We start from the raw sequence: 22,935 nt of genomic DNA on the forward strand, positions 1-22,935 counted from the left end.
GTCGTGGAGCGAGACAAACAGAATATTCTTTCTTCTATTATTTTTCTATGTTTATGACTTCTTAAACTATCTGTAAGTGGAGACACTGCAGCTCATTTCACCTTCCTCTGGATCACATCCGGCTCGTTCCGGTGTGGGACGCTGCTTCGCCACCTCTTCAGACCTGAGGCCAGTTTTTACTCAACCGGCCCGACGTCCGGACTCAGCCGGACTCGACGCTCACGCTCGGTGCTTCGCTCGGCTCCTCTTGCATAAAGACTGGCAGCACGGTCGCAGCTCGTGCTAACCTCGAGGTTTTCACCATGAGTGAGACGAAAAGAGAAGGGGGGGGGCAGGGTATGGGGGGGCGGTGGCGTCACACTGGAGGTATGGGATCAATCCGTGGCGTTATTGGCGATTGTGCCGCACCGTGGAGGCGAAGAGGCGTCCGAGTAGGTCTGACTGTTCAGATAAAGCTAGATCCGTCAGTCACAAGCACCACCAAGGCCGTCCTGGGGAGGGGGGGGGGGCAAACGCCGGCACACTCGAAACGACAAGAACTGAGGTCTCTAAGCAAGCGAGGGTTCCATCCGGGAACTCAGATATCAAGGGGGGGAGAGCGTCCTCGGAGGATTGGGGGGGGGGGGGGGAGTGTCCTCTGAAGAGCGGTCAGAGTCGGGTCAGGCCAGTCGGAGGGTTCAGAAGTGGAATACCTGCTGCTGGCCCTGGACTTTGGGGAAATCCTCCTTCTGCTTGCGGGTCTTGGGCCGCTCCAGGCTGCCCTGCTGGAGGTGTTTGAGGCGGGCGGCCACGGTGGGGCCCTTGGTCGGCCCCGGGGAGTGGGTGCTGTTCTGTGGGAGCCGAGAGAGGAAGAGAGTCACTTCAACAGAAGCAGCAATCTGTAGGAGCTGCTCTGTTCTCATTAGCGATGCACCGATACCGATACCGATACCGATACCAGCACCGGCTCTGATACCACTGCTGGAGGTGACGTAGCGTCGATGCAGAGGCTGGGGGGAGGAAGGTCGTAGCAACGCATCACCTCTGCATACCGTTTGCACACGGAGCAGGAATTACACTTTATTGTATTTAATAAGTAGGTATCGGTACGCAGAACCACTCGTGCTTTAATAAAGCGGTATCGGTGCATCTCTAGCGTTTCTCATCCTAAATAAAGGATGTTCAGGTGAAGAAATTCAGAAGGGAACGTCTCTCAGGTCACAGTTCAAAGGGAACAGAAGAGTGAAAACTCAAAGCAGAACACAGCAGAAACATGCAAACATTTCAGAAAGGCTCAGCAGTTTCAGTGTCCGCAGCTTTTCAGGAGGTTTGAAGAGGAGAATAGAGGGCGAGGCTGCATTTAGAGACTCTGAAAATATTCATGTTTTACTCTTAAATTCTAAAATCTCCATAAAGTGACACCGAGTGAGTTTACATCCATTCAAGTGTGGCATAACGACGTGTCGCCGCTGCAGTCGTTCTGCGTCTTTCACCTGTATTCATTTGACTGCTCGACGCTTTTCTTTATTGTGTAAATAAAACAGCAAACGGTTTTTAGCTGCATGAGCGCCCAGAATGAAGCCCGCCTCACGGCGGGAAACAGAGTTTTACGCCCAGTGTTTGAGGGAGACGGTTTATTTCGGCTGACGTTAATCACTGCTGGCAACAACTTAAAAGCCGCCGCTCAGAACGTCTGCAGCGGCGAATAATCAGGAGCAAGACGCCTGGATTTAAAACACCTGCAAAGAGAAAATAGATTCTTTCAGGTTTCTGAACCTGAAATATCCACACACGCACACACACACACACACACACACACACTCTGTCTGTGTCTTTATGTTGACAGCTACCTGCTCTGTGCTGCACAGCGATAATTCCAACAGAAACAAAACCTGCTCAGTCAGAAACACGTCAGAAAATAATGCTAAATACATCACTGCCGAGGAGTGCTGACTCACCGCACGCGCACACATAACACACACACACACACAAACAAGGTGCAGCTATATTACTCCAGTGAGCTGACGGGGGTCAAAGGTCATGCTGAGGGAGCCGCGGTGGTGGCACATCAGCCAGCGACCTGCAGAACCCCGCTCTGCCTCTGTCACCTCCAGACCACCGACCGCTTCAGAACGATCAATGAATCCCTGAATGAATCTCCGTCTTACAGAGATGTGTTGCGATGGAAATCAGAAACTCCAACATGAGGAAGCTCTGTATTGATTTTTGCCAATCGATGAGATCCAGACCCCGAAAATAATGTCCGTCTCCATGGAAACAGCAGAAACACAGACAACGATGCAGTTTTCGTGTTGGACCTCGAGTTGACAGACCACCGAGGTGGAGTGTTATTATTGAAACTTCCAAGTCCAGGAGACTCTGGACTGGGACCAGGAACAGGACCAGGACAACCTGGACTTAGACCAGGACCAGGACCAGAACCAGGAGACTCTGTACCGCGAGTCATGACACTCTGGAGGAAAACATTGTTCTTACAGTCCTATTGAGCGTGTGCAGAACAACCGTTTACTACGGCCGTGGAGGTCAAGACCAGGACCAGGACCAGGACCAAGACCAGGACCAGGACCAGGACCAGGACCAGGACCAGGAGCCAGACGAGGACCAGCATTTCCAGCATCTTCACTGAGATGGAGTCTCAGCAAGGTCAAAAAGTTGCGTTTTCAGTGACTCTGAGCTCCGTTGTCATGGAAACGGGCCATAAATAGAACTTGGATCCACTTGGTTCTATTGTGTTGAAGTGAGTTCCACTTCCATGTATTTCCATTTGATTCAGACTGGATCACTGATTGATCCATTCCGCTGTTTGAATTACAACGTAAAATGATCGACACGTGGAACGATTAAGAAGAATTTATAGTAAATCGATTTTCTTTCATTACTAAAATTCTGGGTTGTTTTGTAAGAGAAAACCAAAAACAAGCTTCAGGCTATTTTTGTTTTTTGGTTTAGGAAAAGTAAAAGAGTTGATGTGAGAAGCAGCTGTTTCAGAAGAGGTTAGCAGCCTCAGGAGGAGGACGGCAGGACAGCAGAGGACGGAGGAGGTGAAGGCGGACGGCTTCACGTTTACCTTTCTGCCCAAGGAGCCAAAGAGGGTGGAGCAGGCGGGGCTGTCCTGCGGCTGACTACAACCTTTTGCAGGCGACGGCTGAAAGATCTTAGCGGTGCAGCGGAGACACGTTAACCAACAGACACCGGAGAGACAGTCCGAGGCGCGGGGCGCGTCCCGACCCTCCTACCTCCAGCTCGGCGATGATCTTCTCCTCGTCGTCCTCGTCCTGGATGGCGGAGGCGGCGATCACCGGCGGGGTGGAGGCCGGCCGGGGGGTGTCGGAGGGGGTCCGCCGCAGCTTGACCAGAGTTTTGGGCACGTCGCCGTCGTCCTCCATCTGAAACACAGACGAGCGTTTAAACGCAGGAACATTTCAGCTGCAGCTCACACCAGGCGACCAATCAGGTGACAGATCGTCTGGCTGTTTCACCAAAACTCAGTCTGTCTGTTCCTGTGTTAAAAGCAGCACAAACATCCAGATTATAGAGCAGCTTCCTCCTCTAACATCCAGATTATAGAGCAGCTTCCTCCTCTAACATCCAGATTATAGAGCAGCTTCCTCCTCTAACATCCAGATTATAGAGCAGCTTCCTCCTCTAACATCCAGATTATAGAGCAGCTTCCTCCTCTAACATCCAGTTTATAGAGCGTGAAGTGACGGCACACAGACTATCCACTGAATGTTAGAAGCTGACTTTAACACATCTGAATGCAGTCGAGCACTCGGCTGTAAAAAGAGGAGCTTTGAAATGTCTTTTGTCCGTCGCTGTTAAATAACCTTCAAGTGATGGCAGGCCCCATCAATCTCCCACAATGCAACACCTCTCGACGGCAGCGACTGAGCTCATTTCACAGACCTAAAAACTGAACCTGTGAGAGGAGCTGCTGAAAGCCTCGGCAGGGCCGTCCGATTGCTATCGGACGGCCCTGGCGAAGCTTTCAGCGCCGCGTCGAATCGGCGCCTTGAAGATTTCCCTCTGCTCTGCTCTGTGAGCCCAACCTGAGGCCTGAGGACCGAGCACGGTCACCACCATCTGGGCTCATGTCAGTATGCAGCAGCTGAAACCTCTGGAATCACTGAAGCTTGGAACCCCCCCCCCCCCCCCCCACACCTCCTCCTGCCTCCCGAGGCTGACCTTCAGGTTCTTGGTGGTGACGACGACCTCCCCGGTGCGGTTGGTGGTGAGTCCGTGGGCGGAGGGGAAGCTCCGGCGGGGTGGAGGAGGGGGCGGGGACTTGGAGGGTTTCTCTGTTCGGTACCGAGCCACGCTGAGGTCCACTGGGGGGCGACAGAGGGAGAACAGGAAGTCCGACCTCCAGGAAGTGACGGCACAGCAGGAGCTTCTGTTTCAAAATACCCCCCCCCCCCCACTCACCGGAGCCCCGGTGCGACCCCCCGCCCTCCATGCTGTTCAGCTTCTGTGCCGCCAGCTGCACTTTGCCGGGCTGCTGCTCGCCGCCGGGCGCGGCGTTGGCCGGGCCGGCGGACCCGGCGGAGGCGGGCGACGCGGCGGTGGTGGAGGTGATGGGGAGGGTGATCTGGGGCTTGGGGGGCACGGCCGGCTTGTTGATGTGCTTGGCGGCGAAGTCGAGGTCCGGGATGGCCTTCATCAGCTCGGCCTGCGTCTCCTCCAGCAGCCGGTTGATGTCCTGAGCGCTGAACTGGGTCAGACTGGCCCGCTTCTCCTCCCAGTCCCGCTCAGCCGCCTGCCACACACACACACACACACACACACACACATGCTCTCAGCCATCTGGAACGCTCCTGACACTTCACGGAGCAGAAAGCACGAAGGCTGTTTACAGCTGCGAAATGGAGACAAATAAACCTTCACACGTTCAGCGCCGCCTGTAAATGATGTGAAGCGGCGGCGGCGGTCTGTCTGCTGCCACCGCAGACACGGCGTGTTCAGTGAGATTAGAGGACGTTTCAGGTCAAGTTGGTTTCCTGATCTGACACTTGTCTTCATTTCCACGTTAAAGCAGGAAGTGACGAAACGGTTAAAAACAGCAAAACACAGGTCTGGTGTTTCACGGCATCACGCAGCCAAACTCAATAAACTGAAGCTGATGGAAAGAGTGTCGTGCAAATAAATCTAACAGACTGTAAACATCAGATTCTGTGGCAGCTTTCAGCTGGATAAACACATTTAGAGCAGTGGTGTCAAATACAAGGCCCGCGGGCCAAAACTGGACCGAAGGGGCTCCGATTCGGCCTGAAAAACTACCAAGAAAACATATATATTAAAAAAAAAAAGTCAGAGCAAACAATGATTTCTTTTTTCTTTTTTTAGTTTTCTGAGGAGTCGCAGACACAACTCAACACCACCACAATGACGATGACGATGCGGTGGAAGCCAGCGGCCTCGTTATGAAACCCAAACTAGCATTAGCCTCAGAGTTAATAAAAAAACAAGCATGAAGGGACAGCTGGAGGACATCTCAGTGTATTTTGCTCCAGAAGGTTTCAGTAAATCTGGCTTTATGTCATTTTGTGGCAGAATTTTGTTTTTTTTTTATGAAAATATAGACATTTTCTACACGTACACAGAAAGCCTTTCAAGTTTAAACTTTAAAGGTGATTATGGCACCATGGTGAAACTGGACTGAACTGAAATGTGTTTGACAGCCCAGATTTAAAGGACTGATGAACAGAAGCAACAATCAGGAGCGATAAGTGGAACAAAGAGATGGTTAACCAAAGGAACTATGTTTTTCCAGTTAGCCGCAATGCATTGATCGTTTTTGACTTTACCGAACTCCATAAATGAAAAGCAAGATGATAATCTCTTCGTGGGGAAATCAAACACAAACTTCAGCTTTTACCAGTCTGACTTCGGCCGACACCGACTTGTCGGCGGGCCGCCGGCTCGGCAGCTCGTCCAGGACTCGGTTCCTGAAGCCCGCGGAGGGCTGGAGGTCCTGCTCGGGCCCGGAGCCGTCGGGCTCGGCGGCGCCGACGGGCATCCAGTTGGCCAGGCCGGCGCCGGAGCCCAGGTCGGAGAGGCTGAGGGGGGGGCTGTTCAGGATGTCCAGGTCCTCCGACCTCTTCTGGGACTGGCTGGACAGGTCCTCGGGGCTCTGCCACACGCCCTCCGTCACCTGCCTGAGACCGCCGGACGGGGAAATGAAAAGTCACTGATCGGCACGCCGTGTCAGCTGGGAATTCCCACTTCCCACTTCCTGTACCTGCGCAGCGTGCTGAGGGCGTCCGTCATGGTGTTGCAGCGCTTCAGCAGCGCGTCCAGCCGGTGCGGCTCCTCCTTCAGGAACTTGACGGCCTCCACCTCCACCCTCAGCACCACCCGCATCTTGCTCTGCAGGCTGGGGAACTGGTCTGCAGGGGCATGATGGGAAAGCAGGCATGAGGGCAGGCCGTCTCCATCGCCCCGTCACACTTCAAAAAGAGTTTATCTTGTCTCTGTCCATGAGCCAGCTGACCGTCAGCACACCGGACACCGGGTGCATTGTGGGTAATCAGACGACAGTTAGACAGAAGCACACTTGAAAATGCATAAAGTTTTCAGCAGATTGATATTTGCTTTAGAGAGGCTTGTTTTCTACAAAACTTTCTTTATTTTATTTTATTATTATTTTTTTTTAATTTAAATGTGAGCCAAAGTCCCCGAGGTTCCTCAGGGTTCTGTCCTCGGCTCATTTCTTTTTACACTTTAAAGCTAATTAAATATCTTTCATTTTTTCCTTCTGAAACGTTCTGAAAACCTGCCTGGTCTCAATAAAACCTGGAAATACATAAAAGGTCAAGTATCAATAAATGAATAGATTCAAACCTTCAGTCACACGAAGAGAACTGTCCTGAAAGATGTTTTAAAGTGGTTCAAACTTCACATCAAAAGGCTTTAAGTCTGTTTCTTTAACATCTCATCAACAGAGATTTTAGTCTTTTAGTGTCTAATTTTGTCCGAAATGTCTAAAATTAATAAAACTAGAATGATTTTTGAGACGACTGATTGTTTAAAGGGAACATTTCGTGGTTCTTTAATGACAGGCGACTAATGAGAATGACTTTCTTTATTTTTACAGTAAATTTCCAACTGACTGCACCTTTAACTGAGGCAGTTTTGGAAGATTTTGTTAAAATAACTCTACATTGGTTTGCAGCTGGTTTTAACTCAGACTCCAGTCTGGTTTTGTGGACTATTTTTTGACTGATTTCTGATCTATTTACTGAAACAACCAGTCTGCCTTTGGGGCTTTTGTTTACTTATTTATCTTTGAATAAATTTATTAAAATATGAATCTGTTTTAAACTAAATTCAGACCATTTCAGAACAAGTTACTGAAGCTAACTTCGACTAGTTATAGGGTTGGTTTTGATCAATATTGGACAAGTTTTAAACTTGTGTGTCTGTTTCGGAGTAAATCAGGAACTTTTATGAACTTGCTTTCAAGACATTTTTCTTATTTGTTCCAGATTATTATTATTTTTTTTTTTTTGTTTGTTTTTGAAAGATTTTAGGACAGTTTTGGATCTTCTGTGGGATTTTACGTTCAGGTAGTTGTCGGTTGGTTGTTTGAGGCCGTTTCATCAGAACATTTCAGATCATTAATGTAGATTTTTCTTTGATGGCTTTCTGCTCATCTTTTAAAGACTTTCGATCTTTTTTTAATTTTCTCTCGTCTCGTAACGTCAGATGTTCATCCTGTGTTCTTCGGTGAGAATCTGAACTCAAAGCAAAACAGCGCGGCGGACTTACTCTTGAGCTCGGTGAGCGTCTCTCCCAGCATCCTCAGCTCTTTCGCCTTCTGCTCCACGTCCTGCTCGGTCACCAGGCCGTGGTTGATGGACGAATTCCTCTGCAGCTCCTCCACCGATTTCTCCAGGTCGCTGCGGACGACACCGACATCTGAACAGCTGAGCGGCAGTGGCAGACATGTTTTCCCTGGACCGGGACCTGGACCTGGACCTGGACCAGGACCCGGACCCGGACTCTCTGTGGACTCACTGCAGTTGCTGGATGAGCAGCTCCTCCTGGTTCAGGTACTTGAGTCTCTCCTCCTCCACCAGGAGGCGCTGTCTCTGGAGCGGGTCCTCCTGGGTCCGCATGGCGTCCAGCATCATGAGGCTGAGCTCGGACTCGGTCTGCCGGAGCAGGGACAGGACGGCGTCCTGGTTCTCCAGCTGGGGACGCCGCAGCGGAGCGACCGGTTAGCAGGTTAGCAGGAACACGGTTTGAGTCTGAGAGTCATCGGAGCAGAGCTGAGTTTGATTCTTCTCTTTCCAGGACGTTTCAGACTTGGCTTCAGCTGTTTTTGGACTTTTTGTTTAATCTTTTTAAAATTCCAGACGGGTTACACCTCCTTTTACCAGAGTCACAGTCTTTAAAACCAGTTTCAGATGTCTGGATTTGGGAGTTTTATGTATATTTCACTCTAATCTTGAACAGTCTTTTAAACTTTTAAGGATTAGAAGCTATTTTAGACTATTTTTAAGAGCAATCAGGATCTATTAAAAGGCTGGTTTAGTCTCATTTAGGAGTAGATTTGAATAAATTCAGACAGGTTGTGAACTTAATTTAGAATGTGGTTTAATTAGTTATCTGATCAATTTCAGACTCATTTTCAGCTCATTCTTTTCCCTGTTTAAAAGTAGTTTTAGGCTAGTTTAAGACTTGATTTATAAAGCTTTTAAACCAGTATGAGGCTGGTTAAGGACTGCTCAGTTTTACTTTGGGGGTTTATTTGTAAAAAGTTTGAGACAAATTTAAGATTCGATTTCGATTTGGTCTTTCCAATCATTTCTAAATGTTTTAGATTAAATCTAAGAATAGTTTGACAGGTTTTAGTCGAATATTTCAGGCAGAAAACGACTCAGAATAGTTTTGATCTGAGACAAGTTTCATGAACGACGTTGGATTATTGTGTTTAATATGATCATCAGCATAAAGTTAAACCAGAGCTCCTCACAGAAGGTAATTTCAAGCGGCGGTAATAAAGGCCTGTTTGTGAGTGAAACACCGCAGCCGCGGCTCGCTGTGGCTCGTTTAAAGCCCTGTAAACTCCAAACAGGAGATGGAGATGAGCTGCTGCTGCCGCAGACGCCGCCGTGTTTTGTGGAGCCGTTTTAATGCGTCGTGGTCCAGCCAGGCCGTCTGAATTTCACCTGTTGTTTCTCAGCACAGAGTTTTAGTGAGCAGCGACGGCCGAGCTCGTTAAAGTCTGAAGACACAGAAATCCATCTTCCAACCGTTAAAATTTCATTTTCCTCAAGCATTTAGCAGATTTTGAGGCCAAACAGTTTGTTTCTTCAGTGTGTGTGTGTGTGTGTGTGTGTGTGTGTGTGTGTGTGTGTGTGTGTACCTGCATGTTGCGCAGTTGCGACAGCTGCTTGCGCAGAGCGTTGGTGTTCTGCTGCAGACCCTGCAGGTGGAGCTGCATCTGCAGGCGGGACACCGTCACGGGCTGGTGGGGTCCTGAGGGCGGCGGCGGCATGAGGGCGAGGGGGGCGGAGGGGGTCAGAGCTGGGGGGGTGAGAGAGAGAGAGAGAGAGAGAGAGAGAGAGAGAGAGAGAGAGAGAGAGGGAGCTTCAACTCAGCTCTGATCTGAGGAGACAGCAAACAGCCGATAGAAACCGTCCCAAATCAGCAAATTAAAGGTTTTAAATTAAACATGAGGGGAAAACACAAAGGCTGCGGTCTGAGGCTGCGAGTATGAAGAAGTGTGTGAACAGTGAGATTTATTCATGTCCAATCAGACCGGGAAACACACACAATGAGTGAAACGTGTTTAAGAAGGTCCAGCAGTTAAATTTGATTCAGATCAGTGTGTGAGTGTGTGTGTGTGTGTGTGTGTGTGTGTGTGTGTGTGTGTGTGTTTGTGTGTGTAGCGTTTGGTGCTTCCACCTTTCAGCAGCAGTAATTCTTCCAGGACAGTTTCTATCTGTGCTGCAGCTCAGGGGGAGAAAACAGTGACAGCAGACCGACAACGATAAACAGCATGGGGGGGGGGGGGGGGGGGGGGGGGGGGGGGGCAAACAGCAAGTCCACTGAGTCCATGTGTCTCGTTAGGAGTCGATCCTGCTGCTGGCGACATGTGGGAGGGTCTCCACATCAGGCGGCCCTCCGAGGGACGTGGAGGGACAGAGGGGTCACACACACCATGCAGAACCAGACACAAGGGGGGGGGGGGTCTGTTCACACAGGGTGGGGGGAGTTGCATCTGAAGATCCATTTCTAGCCAATTAAATTATCAGAACACGGATCTGATCCAAACGGACTCATGTAAACACCTTAATCTGATCAGACTGGGTCTGGATCTGCGGCCGGCTGCAGGGGGGGGGTCCTGGAAACCGGGACAATCCAGAACGGCTTCAGAGGGACGTCGAGGAAAACGTCCAGCTGTCAGACGATCTGAAGCGAAGCCGCAGAAACAGCCGGCGGTCACATCTGGAGTGAAGCTAACCGCGGCTGACGGACTGTCTTCACTCAGGCGGACGGGTCTCGACGGCGAGGAGGAGAATTCGTGAAGTTTTACTGAAATTCGTTCCCAGAGGACAGAAAACGTTTCCTTAAATCACGTCTGCGGCTCCCAAATCGGAATTTAGGCCATTAAACACTTTATTACTGCACTGCTTGGATAAATTAGGGACATTTCCATGTTTGGAATCGGTATGGAAAGCAGCCGGCCTCTCTGGAGCGTCGGTCACCAGGAAACCTGGGAGAAGTTCAGCAAACAGTCGCTGTTCCTCCATTACGGAGATTTAAAAGTGGAGCTCGGCTCCAGGTTTTTAATTAAAGTGATTCACTGTCCTGAGAAGAGTCCCGGTGCCGAACCCGACGCCGTGGCGTCCTCAAGGATGAAGAGTCAAACGTTGTTTATGACACTTTTAAAGCCAAACGACTGATGAAATTTCCTCAAAATCAGACTTTAAGTTGAACATTTTTTACTAAAACGAATCTACAAATTTAGCTCTGGTTATATTTTGAGAATCTTTCTGGTTTAATTTTCACACAGGAGTCAAAAAAAATAAGAGAAACCCTTTGAAAAAGAAAACTTGCTTCTGATTTAATGCAACTCAGCTTCCAGCTCATCTGTTCTTCAAACCCACACATGGAGACAGTTTGAGGAGGCAGATGGAGATTTACACCGGACCAGGGGTGTGGGGGGGGGGGGGGGGGGGGGGGGGGGGGGGGGGGGGGGGGGGGGGGGGGGTGCTGACGGGTTCAGGGGAGGGAGGGGGGGGGGGGGGGGGTTTGGGGGGCCCAGGACAGACGGGGGCTGACGGGTTGGGGGCGGGGCTACAGGGGTTATCAGACACACACAGAGCTGTAGCTACCTGTCTTTTTTTTAGGTCGTCCAGCTAAAACAAGAAGCACGGCAGCAGTTACAGAGCAGCAGAGAGCAGAAGCAACAGCAGCAGTACGAGGAGGCAGCAGCAGCAGCAACAGCAACACATCACCACCACCACCACCACCACCACCACCATCACTACCAGCAACACCAGCACACGCTCGGAATTATGCAGAGGAGGTGAAAGGGCAGCCGCTCAATGAGAGCGAGGAGAGCTGTGGGGCGAGCAGCGGGGTCGGAGGTGGGGGGTGGGGGGTCAGCCAGAGGAGAAGACTGGCTCTGGTTTGACGGAGGTGTGAAGACTTACTGTCAGTTCCTGAGCAGTCGCTGGCCGACTCCATCTTCTCCCTGCAAGAGGTCGGAGTGCAGCGACTGAGAAGACAGCTATACATGGCACAAAGCGTCAGGGTGTGTGTGTGTGTGTGTGTGTGTGTGTGTGTGTGTGTGTGTTGGGAGTGAATTAATTGGTAGTGTGAATAAAATTATCTTCTTTTTCAGCCAGGATGACTGTCCTGGTGCTCTTGTAGGACCATGACCGGCCGCAGGTGGAAGAAATCTCTGATTCGCTCAGAAAATGATCACATGGTCGTGATTTGGTGTGTATGTGAAGCCCTCACACTAAAAGTAAACTTAACCAAACTAAACCAAACCAAAGACTTTCAGGCACCACAGCAGATTATTGTCATGATTTTGATGAAGGCACGCGTGAAAATTCAATAATCTAAAGTAAAGATATGTAAAATAATTCATGGCAACATATCGTGTGTGAAATAAATACATTAATATTCTTCAAACTCAGATGGATCAAGGCGGAAAGGTCCTTATCTTGTAGATTTCATCAGTCTAAACTAAAATTATTAAAGGCTTCTTTTTTTAATTCTTTATCATTTCAATTTATGTCATAAAAACAGTTTTTGAAAATATTTAAATACTCAAATCGTATCTTCATTGAAGGAAAAAAGTCATTTTAAATACATTTATTTTTTTCTAGTTTGTTCTGAGAGTAGAAATAACTCACAAGTTAAAAAACGATTGCAGATGTTTAAATATTCAAGACGCTTCTGTCTGTAAATGGTGGAAATTAGTTATTAAATCAGTTTCTTGTTTGAAATTTAAAAGCATTAAATGATGTAGTTCATGATCATTAATGAAAAGAATCAATATTGATGGCCGGAGCTGAGTCTGGAATTGTTAAATCCATGAATTCTCCAAGGAAGTTTCACTCACTCCAGTCTGCAGCAGAAGAGAGAAGCTCGCCTGGAAACACACACACACACACACACACACACACACACACACACACACTCTAGCACACACACACACACACACACACACACACACACACACACACACACACACACTCTAGCACACACACTCACTCCAATTCCTCAAAACACCGGTAAACAAAACGGCGTCATTCTGGAGACCTCCGAGGATTCGCACTCATTTCTTTAAAGACAATTACAGCCATAAATCTGCATAAATGAATCCGCAGACGCTCCGCATTTACATTTATATCGTCTGTTCGGCAGAACCCGGCGCTCCGTGTTGCAATAAGAGGGAGAAGTACGGCGAGGGGGCGGAGCCAGAGCAGACAGAGGGAGCAACAGGTCATTCATGGAGCTGCAGGCCCGACGGGGGCGAGTGACAATCTTTTTAAACAACTAAAAATGAATGAAAAGACAGCATATGTGTGTGTGTGTGTGTGTGTGTGTGTGTGTGTGTGTGTGTGTGTGCGTGTGCGTGCGTGCGTCTCACGGGCTCTCGGCCTCCGGCGCCCGGCTCAGCACTCTCTGCAGTAACCCGGTCAGGCTGGCGATCTGCTTCTCCATGGCCTCCATGCGCTCCCTGGATCCACAGCGGACAGTCGGAACAGTGGAACCGGCCGGCCTCACACACACCCCACAACACCGATCGGCCGTCGGCACACTCCACTGCTCCTACCTGGTCTCCGTCTCGTTCCCCAGCAGAGGCGATCCGAACCCCCCGGGCCCGCCCCCTTCCCCGCCCGGTCCGGCCATCAGGCAGAGCTGCTCGGAGGTGAGGCCCAGCCCGGGACCCGGGCCGCGGGCTTTGGGACTGTCGCCGAACACGGAGGAGGACACGGAGTCCCGCCGCAGGCTCTGCCTCCCCGGAGAGCCCCGGCCGGGCATGGTGCCCCCGTAGGAATCCCTCATGTCGGGGATCTTCTGCGGGGAGGAGGGCGGGGCCACCCGCAGCCCCATGGCCAGCACCGACGCGGCGTAGGCGTCGTTGTACAGCGGGCCTCCGGGCCTGTAGAGGGCGCCGCTCTCCATCAGCTCTCCTTGCAACGCGGCCGCGGAGTAGGAGGTGAGCGAGCGCACCGACCCGGCGCCGCCGCCGCCGCCCCCGCCTCCCCCGCGCCGGTACAGGGAGCCGTAGGGGTCGGCCCGGGCCGGCAGGGGGGAGTGGGGCCCCCCCGCCAGGCTGAGCCGGCTGGGGTCGGGGCCCAGGGAGTAGGGGTCGGCGTAGATGCCCCCTCCGCCGCGGTCGTCCCCCCGCAGCAGCACCATGCTCCTGGACCCGCCCACCTCGTCGTCCGGCTTCACGTCGCGGCGCTCCAGGATGGCGCTGGACGAGGCGCAGAAGGCCTGCTGGGCGTGGTGCGGCGGGTGGAGCGGCGGCTGCTGGTGGGGGGACGAGTGGTGGGACTGCGAGTGCGGGTGGGGCAGGGAGTGGGTGTGGTGGGGCGGCCCGGCGTAGGACGACGGCCGCCCGCCGCCGTACAGCAGCCGCACCCGGGACGGAGAGCCCTGAGGAGGCGAGGCGGAGGAGGACGAGTGCTGGGAAGACATGGGGGGGTTGCTCAGGCGGCGGTTTGGAGGAGAGTCCTGAGGAGCGTACACCATCTCCCTCTGAAAACAACCAGAAGAAAACCTGAATGATCAGAACACGTTTCCACCACATCTCCGACTGAATCAAGATGTTTCTATATTTCACTTCATCAGTCGAGACATTTACCAGCAGACACGTCTGAGGAACCTGCAGGAATATTTAGAAAAACTGACTCATGTCAAAAACAGCGTCAGAGATGGGTTTTTTTTTAGAGCTCTCATAACCTGCAGACGGTTTTCACTCTCACTCGCATTCCGCTTCTCTTCTGCTGGAATCCGGACAGAAAGGCGGCGTTTTAAACCCTCCGCTGATAGAACTGCAGGCTGATCATAAATCTCTCTGTGCATATTTACACCCGGCATTAGGCTGAAATGACGGACGGTGGAGAATCGCAAAGCGCCGCGTCACATTTGACAGAAACTGTTTTTTTCATTTTTTTTTTTTTTTTTTTACTGGGAGCAGCAGCAGGCTGGGAGAATGGCTGGAAAAAATGTGACGGGAAGGACGGGCTGAATGATCTGAGCACACTTTACTTAGTTGTTCCAGCATCTGATGGAGTCAATTCTTCGGTGCAAAACAGAAAAAGAATGAACTCCACAAACAGCAACGGGAAGAAAAGAAGTGAAAGGAGTAAACTCACTCCAGACCCGACGTCACTCAGAACGCAGCCCTGCTGGTTTCGCTCCTTCGGGAAGCGTTTTAACTGCGTCCGTCTTCAAAGCGTCTCCCCGCCGCAGTAAATGAGCGCAGTTTACTGTAACATCCCCCAGTTCAGAGATGGCGCTTCGTGATTGACAGGAAAGACTCCAAATTGGGCCCTTAAGTGCCGTTTAAGTTGCACTTGATTGCGTATTGACGGGCCGGGGATGAAGGGATAATCTTCTGGCATCAATCCCAAACGTCAGAGACGACGGAGAAACAAAGCGAGACGAGGAGGAAGAGGAGGAGGAGGAGGAGGAAGAGGAGCAGAGGGCAGCTGGGAGTTGAAACAGCATCGCGGGGTAACGGGACGCATCAGGAAGCGCAGAAGAGGACGACAACATGGCCGCCTCTGACGCAGACGGCTTCGTTCAGGAGGCCGTGCAAATCGAGAGCCCGTATTTCCACGCGGCGAGGCTTGAGCCTCACGTAACGACACCCGGCGGACGGCCGCACCGCCGCCGTCTCACATCCGGTATCTTAGCAACAGGCTCCAGTCTGCGCCGCCCCGTAAATCCCCGACCGTCGGGGGCTTCATTCCTCCTCCGAGACCCTGAAAGTCACCGGGCGTCTTCCCCTGGCCGCTCGCCGCCGCACAAATCCCAGTCAGGCTCCTGCGGGCCGCAATCAGGGAATAATCTGAGCTGAGGTGGCACGAGCTCCAGGAGCTCACCGACACACACTCACGCACGCACTCATACACACATGCACCAACACACACACTGGATCTCTTGGACATAATGCATTTTGTAGCCCGTTAACCTCGACAAGTAGCTGCCTTAACCGACCCACAATGCCACAGTAACCTTCACTCCCATGGAAACTGGTGCTGAGGGTCCAGGAGGAGGACTGGGCTCCACAGAGCGCCGTGTCCTCACAGAGAGGGTAAAGCCCTCGTCCTCGTCCTCACCTTGGCGGTGGCGGCAGCAGCCGGCGTTCCTCTCACACACATAAAAGCCGCAGCGAGCCGCCGGCTCGATGAGGCCGTAAAACGCTCGGAGGGTTTCACGGCCGGCGGCGGCGGTCGATCTCTCGGGAGCGGACGACCTCCAAAACACCGGCGGGCGGCGACAAATCACACGGGCGGGACGGCGGGCGCACGTCCAGCCGCGTAAACAAACCGTTTGACAAAAACGCCGGGCGCGTGCGAAACTGTTTAACATTCAAGACGAGCGTTTCTCGCCGTACGGCGGCGTCCGCCGGCTCCCCCCGCCACGTCAGTTATCCACGTTCTGATTTATTTCATCCCCGAAAGGCAGCGTTCTCTAACACGTTCGATTACCGCCGGCTCATCTCCATAATCGCGCCGTAATCAGGCTGCGACGAAACGCAGGTTTCGTGGCGAAAACACTCCAAACGCACACAGGACGGGTAATCTCTCCGACGCCACGTTTATTTCGCCGGCGGAGGAGCGACGCACGGAGACGGGAGGGAATCTGACTCACTCCGACGATTAGACTCATTTAGGGAGCGCTGACCGTCGCTTTCAGCCATTTAACACGAGCTGATCGTTATCATTTAACAAGAGTGTGAAGCCCTTCTTCACGGAAACGGATGTTTTTCTCTCTCAGCCTGATCCAGATAAATCTCCTCCAGCAAGGCAGAGTCCGGCTTCAGGACGATAAAGTGGATCCGTGTTAAATTTCTATCGCAGTGAACATCATCCAGGGGAGAGAAGCGAGCGCTGGCGTTGTGGCCGCCGTCCGGCAGGATTAAAGGTTTTTCAGACGAGCAGGGTGAGTTCAGGGAGCGAAAACCTGAAGTGGAGCGTTGACAATAACAAGCAGGTCAATGTCAGAGGAGTTCATCAATTATCCAAGAAGTCCTCCCCCGAATTCACTGTCTGCTCACATGGAGACGCTTCAGAGGGGCGTGTGTGTGTGTGTGTGTCTACAGCCCTGACGTGAACCTCTGGCTCTGCACCAGGACCATCATGACTCATCCGCTCAGCGGATCTCAGTATTTCCTGCTCGGACTCATTTTCTGATGTAAACGAGGGTTTGTGATCCCACTGCTGAGCCAGAACATTAAGACCAGTGAACAGGTGGACTCAGGGGTCCAGTGTGAGCCTGGAGGCTGATTCTGGGTGTTGATGAGTGTGTGTGTCCTCCAGTGCTTTGGATAATCTGACTAAACACTCCTTTATTGCTCATTATATTTGAATATTTTTTGTTCTTAATTATCATTTAAACGTTTTTTTTTATCGATGTTACTTTTATTTCTTCTATTTATCAATTCACTTTTATTCCATTAATATTTATGCAGTTTTTTTTATTGACTGTTTTTATTTGTATTCATTATTTCCTGTATGTTAATAATATTACTGATCAAATTCAGTGTATTGATGTATTTTTAATATTTACTTAGTTAATATTTACTTAATTACTGCTTATAGTATTGAGTCTTAGAATCATTGATTGGTTCTTTGGAAGGTTTTTCTTGACTCTGAGATGTGAAAGTGTTCGTGACGGAGTGGGTACTCGCAGGTGCGGTGGAGAATCGATGGGTGTGAGAGGACACGGAGACGGACGTACGCTCACTCGCAGGTCCCCGTTGGCCAGGTGGGGGTTGTGGTGCCCGGGGTACGTGCCGTACACCGGCTCCTTGCAGTAGATCTTGATGACGCAGCGGTCCTGGACGTCCCGGGGGTCCTCCAGCTCGTAGAACACGTTCCGCGTCTCGTCTTTGATGAGCAGAGCCGTGCTGGGAGACCTGGGAGTCCAGAACGCAACGGCCGTGAGGAGAGCAGAAAGAGACCGACGCTGAGGACGGGGGGCGGGGGGAGGGGGCAGAGGGGGGGCGGAGGGGAGCGGGGCCGCCCGTAATGAGAAAATGAAACAGAAAGAGTCTGATCTGGAACTCATCACAGATGTAACGCTGCTGTTAGCGGAGTTCAGAGCTCCTGCTGATAATAACAGAGCTGCATCGTTCACACAATCTATAATTAACAGCCTTCTGAAAATAACCATTGATTTTTTTGGAACATTTTGCTCCTGAAAGCAGCTGCTGAGGTTTCTGCTCATTAGCCTCTCGTTCAGCCAGTCTTTAATCTGATTTTTTAATTTAGACAGCTTTCCTTTATAGTTTCTTTCATTTATGTTTTGATTTTTCTAAACCAGCAGAAATTTCAAATGTCATCACTGTCGTACCCGGAATACGTGACATCACTTCCTGTTGTCCTAGCTGAATCCGTGACATCACTTCCTGTTGTCCTACCTGAGCATGGCCATGGTGAGCCTCTGGGGGAACATGTGCACGATGAGCGCCCTCAGGGTGTCCAGGCTGGTCAGCTCATGGGTCAGGTGGACCCGGCGGGTCTCCTCCCCGAGCTGCAGGAACAAGATCCCTGCAGGGACGGACGGACGGACGGACGGACGGACGGATGGATGAACGGGGAGCAGAAAGCACAGGAACAAATACTTTCACCTCAGTATAGGAAATCAGTTCACAGTTTCAGGTTCAAACAGCAACATGGACAATCACCTTCCAACACCACAGCGGTGCGGAGTGTATACTTACTCTGATTGGCGATTCAAAATGTCAATCAAATCTAAGACACACCTTAAAAAAAAGATTTTATGTTTCAAATGTTTTGGAAAGTCGATTATTTGCATTAAAAACTCAGTAGAATCCAACGATCGAGATCAGAATCAACAAATCAAACTAAAAAGTCACTATAAATGTTTAAAATGGGGATTAGAATTCAGTTCGTGTCTCATTAAAGTGTGTGTGTGTGTGTGTGTGTGTGTGTGTGTGTGTGTGTGTGTGTGTGTGTGTGTGTGTGTGTGTGCTGCCTCACTGAAACAGCAGAGGGAGGAGCACTGATCTAAATGTCAGGGTTGGACTGTAAATGTTTCTGCCGTGAACCATTAATCAGACTTGCTGAGACCTTTAAAGTTTGATAAAACAAAGTCCGGTTCGCCGCTGCTTTTCCACCGGATGGATTTATGGACGGGAGCCGCTGCCGTCACATTATTCATCACGTCGCAAACTGTGATTAATTCTGCGATTCTTCTCTTTTGGGCTGTAAATGCATGAAGTCTCCAAACCGACTGAGCGCCGCTAATAAGATCAAATGTTTTCCTATAAAAGTAGGAAACGCAGATTTATGAACCAATGAAAACAAGGAGAAGATCAGTGATCCACCAGCAGTGAGACAGACCAATGTGTCTGGATGTCATCGTTTTTAGGCTAAAGTATGAGCACTGCCTTCATTCTGAACACCGAGTCATTAGAATTTTCTGTTCCTCTCCTGCTCTGCACGTGCTCCACACACACTTCCCGGACGAGGCGCCGCCGCGTGCTTGGCGCTCATTAATCACGGGCGACAGGTGGGATCATTGGAGGCATCAGACAGCTCTCTTTATACTCGGCAGTCTGACGTTCGCTCGGGCTCGCCAGATTAACGGTTGACGGCTAATGCGTCTTGTTTCCCGGCGCCTGTCAGAAAACACCCTGACAGCCTCGTCTGGTGAGTGATCGGCTCCAGACGCGTCAATCAAAGGGGGACGGGTCCAAATCCACATGAGACCAGGAGACGTCTGACTTCAGACACTTTTACTTAACAACTAAAAGCTTCGATTCCTCAGTTTTACTAATCGCCTATCTGTGAGTAAACTTCGTAGGTCAAAAGGTCCTGAGGGAAAATTCCAGTTCTTAAAAGACCTTCTGCAAACATGCTGGACTCATAAATCACATCCGACCTTCAGAAGTCCAGAATGAAGCGCTCCTCAGTGGATCAGAAAGAATTCACACAGGTGGTCATAATGTTCTGGCTGTTTTCTCCACACCGGCAGCGACCGTACGATTGGCTATTGACATCCTGACCACGCCCCCTTTGCCTTCAGAGGTTTCATTTCTGGACATCTGGCGTGATGATCACCTCAGGACCAGACGCACTCATCCAACGACACATGGCCATGGGACAGGTTTGCATGTATTATCAATTTTAGGGCTAAAACATCAGAAAACAACCAGTTTTTAGCTTCCAGCTCTGCTGCCATGAAGCTCCAGCTGTGATTCACTGCAGATTTCTGCACCGGTGTCAAAACGGTGCCACTTCAGCTGAACTTCATCGAGAAAACTCACAAGAAGCCAAATGAAGGAGGGTGGAGGGCAGGATGGCTGTGACGATGGAGATCAGCAGTTCCTAAACCGATCTCAACTGTTCTTGTATCTGATGCCTTCACTGAACTTCGGACAACTTCTTATGTTTCATCATTACATGTAACTTATATTGTAACTGGCACAATATCCCCAACATGTTTCAGCCTTACTGCATTACAGCAAATAGTAATAAGTTACTGTAAGTGTTTTTTCAGCCTGTTCAAACACGACCATCGCTCTTTTCTTCCCCTCACTCAGCAGATTTGGATCCTTTCTCGTCGCTACGATGAAGTTCAAGCTGACCGGACTCAGTTTTCAGATCCAGCGGGACTCCCAGTTGGAGCCTGATCCATTTGGTTCAGCCAACGCTCCAAACATGGCAGCAGAGCTGGGCGCCGTGTCTGACTGCAGGAGGCAGACTCTCTGAAGGAGCCGGAGGAGGCTGGGCTCAGGCCGCCTCCAGGCCCTCAGCGGTGGAGCTGCGACCACGGCACTGGCTTGTTTTGTTCGCAGACTGTGATCTGACCTGGCGCCCGGAGCTTGGCCTGGCTGGACGAGCGGGCCAGCGGGAGGCTCTGGCGCAGCCGGTTCATCCGGTTGAAGCCGATGGGGACGTCGGACTCGGACATGGTCTCCAGATTCTCGGCCGACGCGAAGGAAACCCTGCTGGCCTGGTCGGCGAGCGCCGGCTGCGTGGGGCTCAGGCGCGTCACACGGGGCGTTCGAGACTGCGGGAAACGAGACAAGCGGTCAGGAGATAAAGAGACAGAAAGGAGATGAGAAGCAGAGACAAGACAACACTGCACGCCGAGGAGCTCAAGATGCAGAACACGGAGAGTAAATGGCCTCAGGAAATCAAGAAACAGCTTTCAGCACAAAGGTACCGACAAAACAAACAGTTGGGCTCCGACGGCGCAGCGTTTACATCTTCATCTCCCAGCAGAGGCCCGGCGCTGCAGCTGAATCCTGAAGCAGGGTCAGCTCTGACCTGGAAACGCCCCGGCTGCAGTCCGGGAAGATCCACAAAACACCTCCAAACATTTTAAAGCACACGTTCAGAGAGGAGGGGAAAACCTGAGTCCAGGATCGCGGGGAGGCGTTTTACAATCACTCAATATTCTGAGAATATTAAAGAACAAATAATGAGTAAACGGACGGAACAACGAGTTTATCTTTAAGGTACCGAGAAGTAAAGACAGACGCTTTCCAGTCCGGAGCCTGCGGTAATGAGCTCCCAGAGTGCCGTGGGGCCGGCGGCGTCACGCGTCTGTGCTCGGAGTGCGGCGCTCGCGATTTCTGCGGGCCTCAACAGGCTCACGTGCATCATTCACGCCGGCGTGGGAAACTGTTACAACCATGTCAAAGAACATTCATATTTCAGAAGCTGGAGTCGGAATTTGAGGGTCTAAATGTGCAGAGCGAGCTCATGAGCTGTTAGAACACATCAGAAAGACCAAAAAAATGCCTGTTTCAACATCAAACATAAAAAACATCACCGTCAGTAAACAGCCAGATGGCGTCTTATCAACACCACAACCCGCCTATTTCAGGACCAAACCGGCCCACCTCACAGCCACACAAGAACAAATCAGGACCAGATACACGAAATTTATTCCCCAAACAGTCCACTGCATCACCGTCTCCACCAGATCCTTCAGGATCCACGATCAGACCTGCACACTCAGCATTTACATGTTTTGTATTCTAAACACACTCCGTAAGAGAAGCGGCCTGGAGTTCCCTCGGCTGAGACACGAATCAGAACAACGAGAGAGAACCCGGAGAGCCGTTCAGACCGCAGTCTGCTCAGCTAATTCCTCCCTGAAGCTCCCATCTTCTACTCCAGCACTCCGACTGAAGAGAGGAGGAAAACATCTGAGAGCCTCTGGTGCGCTCCCAGGATCCTGGACTCGGGAATTCTGAAGTTTGTGTTCAGTCGGCCGTGAAGACGAGGAAGAGGAGCAGACGAAGGCTCGGAGGAAACACCGCAGAAATAAACAAAACGCATCAGAGGAGGAACAGAAGCCGCAAAGATAAAAACAGAGGGCTGCTTTCCAGACTGAACGGAGCTCAACAGACGGAGGAAACCTGGTTCAATTCTCAGCAAAACAAAACTTCAACGGTAAGCTTCCATCCTGAAAACAGCTCAAAACGTACAACAATACAATCACATGTATGTTAATGTTTAGGTATATTGATAGAAATAAATCTATCGGAAGTGAAACTTGGAACTCGATTGTCTGAGAAATGTGTTTGAGATTTCACACAGTGATGATTTCTCTCATTTCATGAGAGCTCAGCAGTTTTTTCACAGCTGAACTCGATCTGCACCGTCACGGAGGAGAGTCAAAGTGTTCATATTACCACAACAAATACGTAAATAGAAAATTAGCGTCAGATATTTGGTATGAAGAAGCCTCTGGGCGGTGCTTGAGTGATGACGAGCGGCGTCAGAGCATCAGGATTCCTCTGCACGTCCACACCCAGGAGATTAAAAGCCCAAATGTTCTCACTGCTTTCATCTTCCGCGCTTTATTGGACTGATGAGGAATCATTTCTGACGCCGCGTCAACACTCAATGACCACGATGGAAGCCCTGGAGGAGGAGCTGCAGCCCGAATACCGAGCCAGGAGCGCCGTCTCCGCCGGGGGAGGCGGGGCGGGGGTAATTCACAGTCATGCTGAGATGATCCACTCTGGACCTGCAGCTCTAAATGAGTTGAAGCAAACCAGAGTCGATATCCGAGTTACAGCAGATGAGACAAAAATATCATCTAAAAGAGAAAAGACTTCTGGAAAGTTTAACAATCAAAGAAGCAAACGGCCCGTTTATTCAGAAAAAAAAAACTTAATGCAGGATTTTACTGTTCTGAATTAAAGTCAGAGAAGTTAGTTTTCACAAATACTGTCTTGTG

The 22,935-nt window shown here is 50.7% G+C and overlaps 1 protein-coding gene across 2 annotated transcripts in view; it reads right to left on the reverse strand.

Moving 5' to 3' along the window:
* srcin1b (SRC kinase signaling inhibitor 1b) overlaps nucleotides 1-22,935 on the reverse strand; it is a 61,254-nt gene continuing 38,319 nt past the window's right edge. The window contains exons 4-19 of one of the 2 annotated variants that reach the window (XM_030097793.1): nucleotides 20,547-20,748; nucleotides 18,131-18,260; nucleotides 17,449-17,626; nucleotides 13,304-14,235; nucleotides 13,118-13,207; nucleotides 11,667-11,707; nucleotides 9,371-9,531; nucleotides 8,017-8,192; nucleotides 7,768-7,898; nucleotides 6,239-6,386; nucleotides 5,876-6,155; nucleotides 4,426-4,756; nucleotides 4,186-4,328; nucleotides 3,237-3,386; nucleotides 3,068-3,154; nucleotides 1-830 (exon numbers count right to left, since the gene is read on the reverse strand). In XM_030097793.1, the coding sequence (XP_029953653.1) occupies nucleotides 678-830; nucleotides 3,068-3,154; nucleotides 3,237-3,386; nucleotides 4,186-4,328; nucleotides 4,426-4,756; nucleotides 5,876-6,155; nucleotides 6,239-6,386; nucleotides 7,768-7,898; nucleotides 8,017-8,192; nucleotides 9,371-9,531; nucleotides 11,667-11,707; nucleotides 13,118-13,207; nucleotides 13,304-14,235; nucleotides 17,449-17,626; nucleotides 18,131-18,260; nucleotides 20,547-20,748 (3,333 nt within the window). In that variant the 3' untranslated portion in view covers nucleotides 1-677. The remainder of the gene's footprint in view (nucleotides 831-3,067; nucleotides 3,155-3,236; nucleotides 3,387-4,185; nucleotides 4,329-4,425; nucleotides 4,757-5,875; nucleotides 6,156-6,238; nucleotides 6,387-7,767; nucleotides 7,899-8,016; nucleotides 8,193-9,370; nucleotides 9,532-11,666; nucleotides 11,708-13,117; nucleotides 13,208-13,303; nucleotides 14,236-17,448; nucleotides 17,627-18,130; nucleotides 18,261-20,546; nucleotides 20,749-22,935) is intronic. The other variant, XM_030097794.1, reaches the window with a different exon arrangement.

This window comes from Salarias fasciatus, chromosome 8 (assembly GCF_902148845.1).
Source record: "Salarias fasciatus chromosome 8, fSalaFa1.1, whole genome shotgun sequence".
In the NCBI taxonomy this organism is placed as follows: domain Eukaryota; kingdom Metazoa; phylum Chordata; class Actinopteri; order Blenniiformes; family Blenniidae; genus Salarias; species Salarias fasciatus.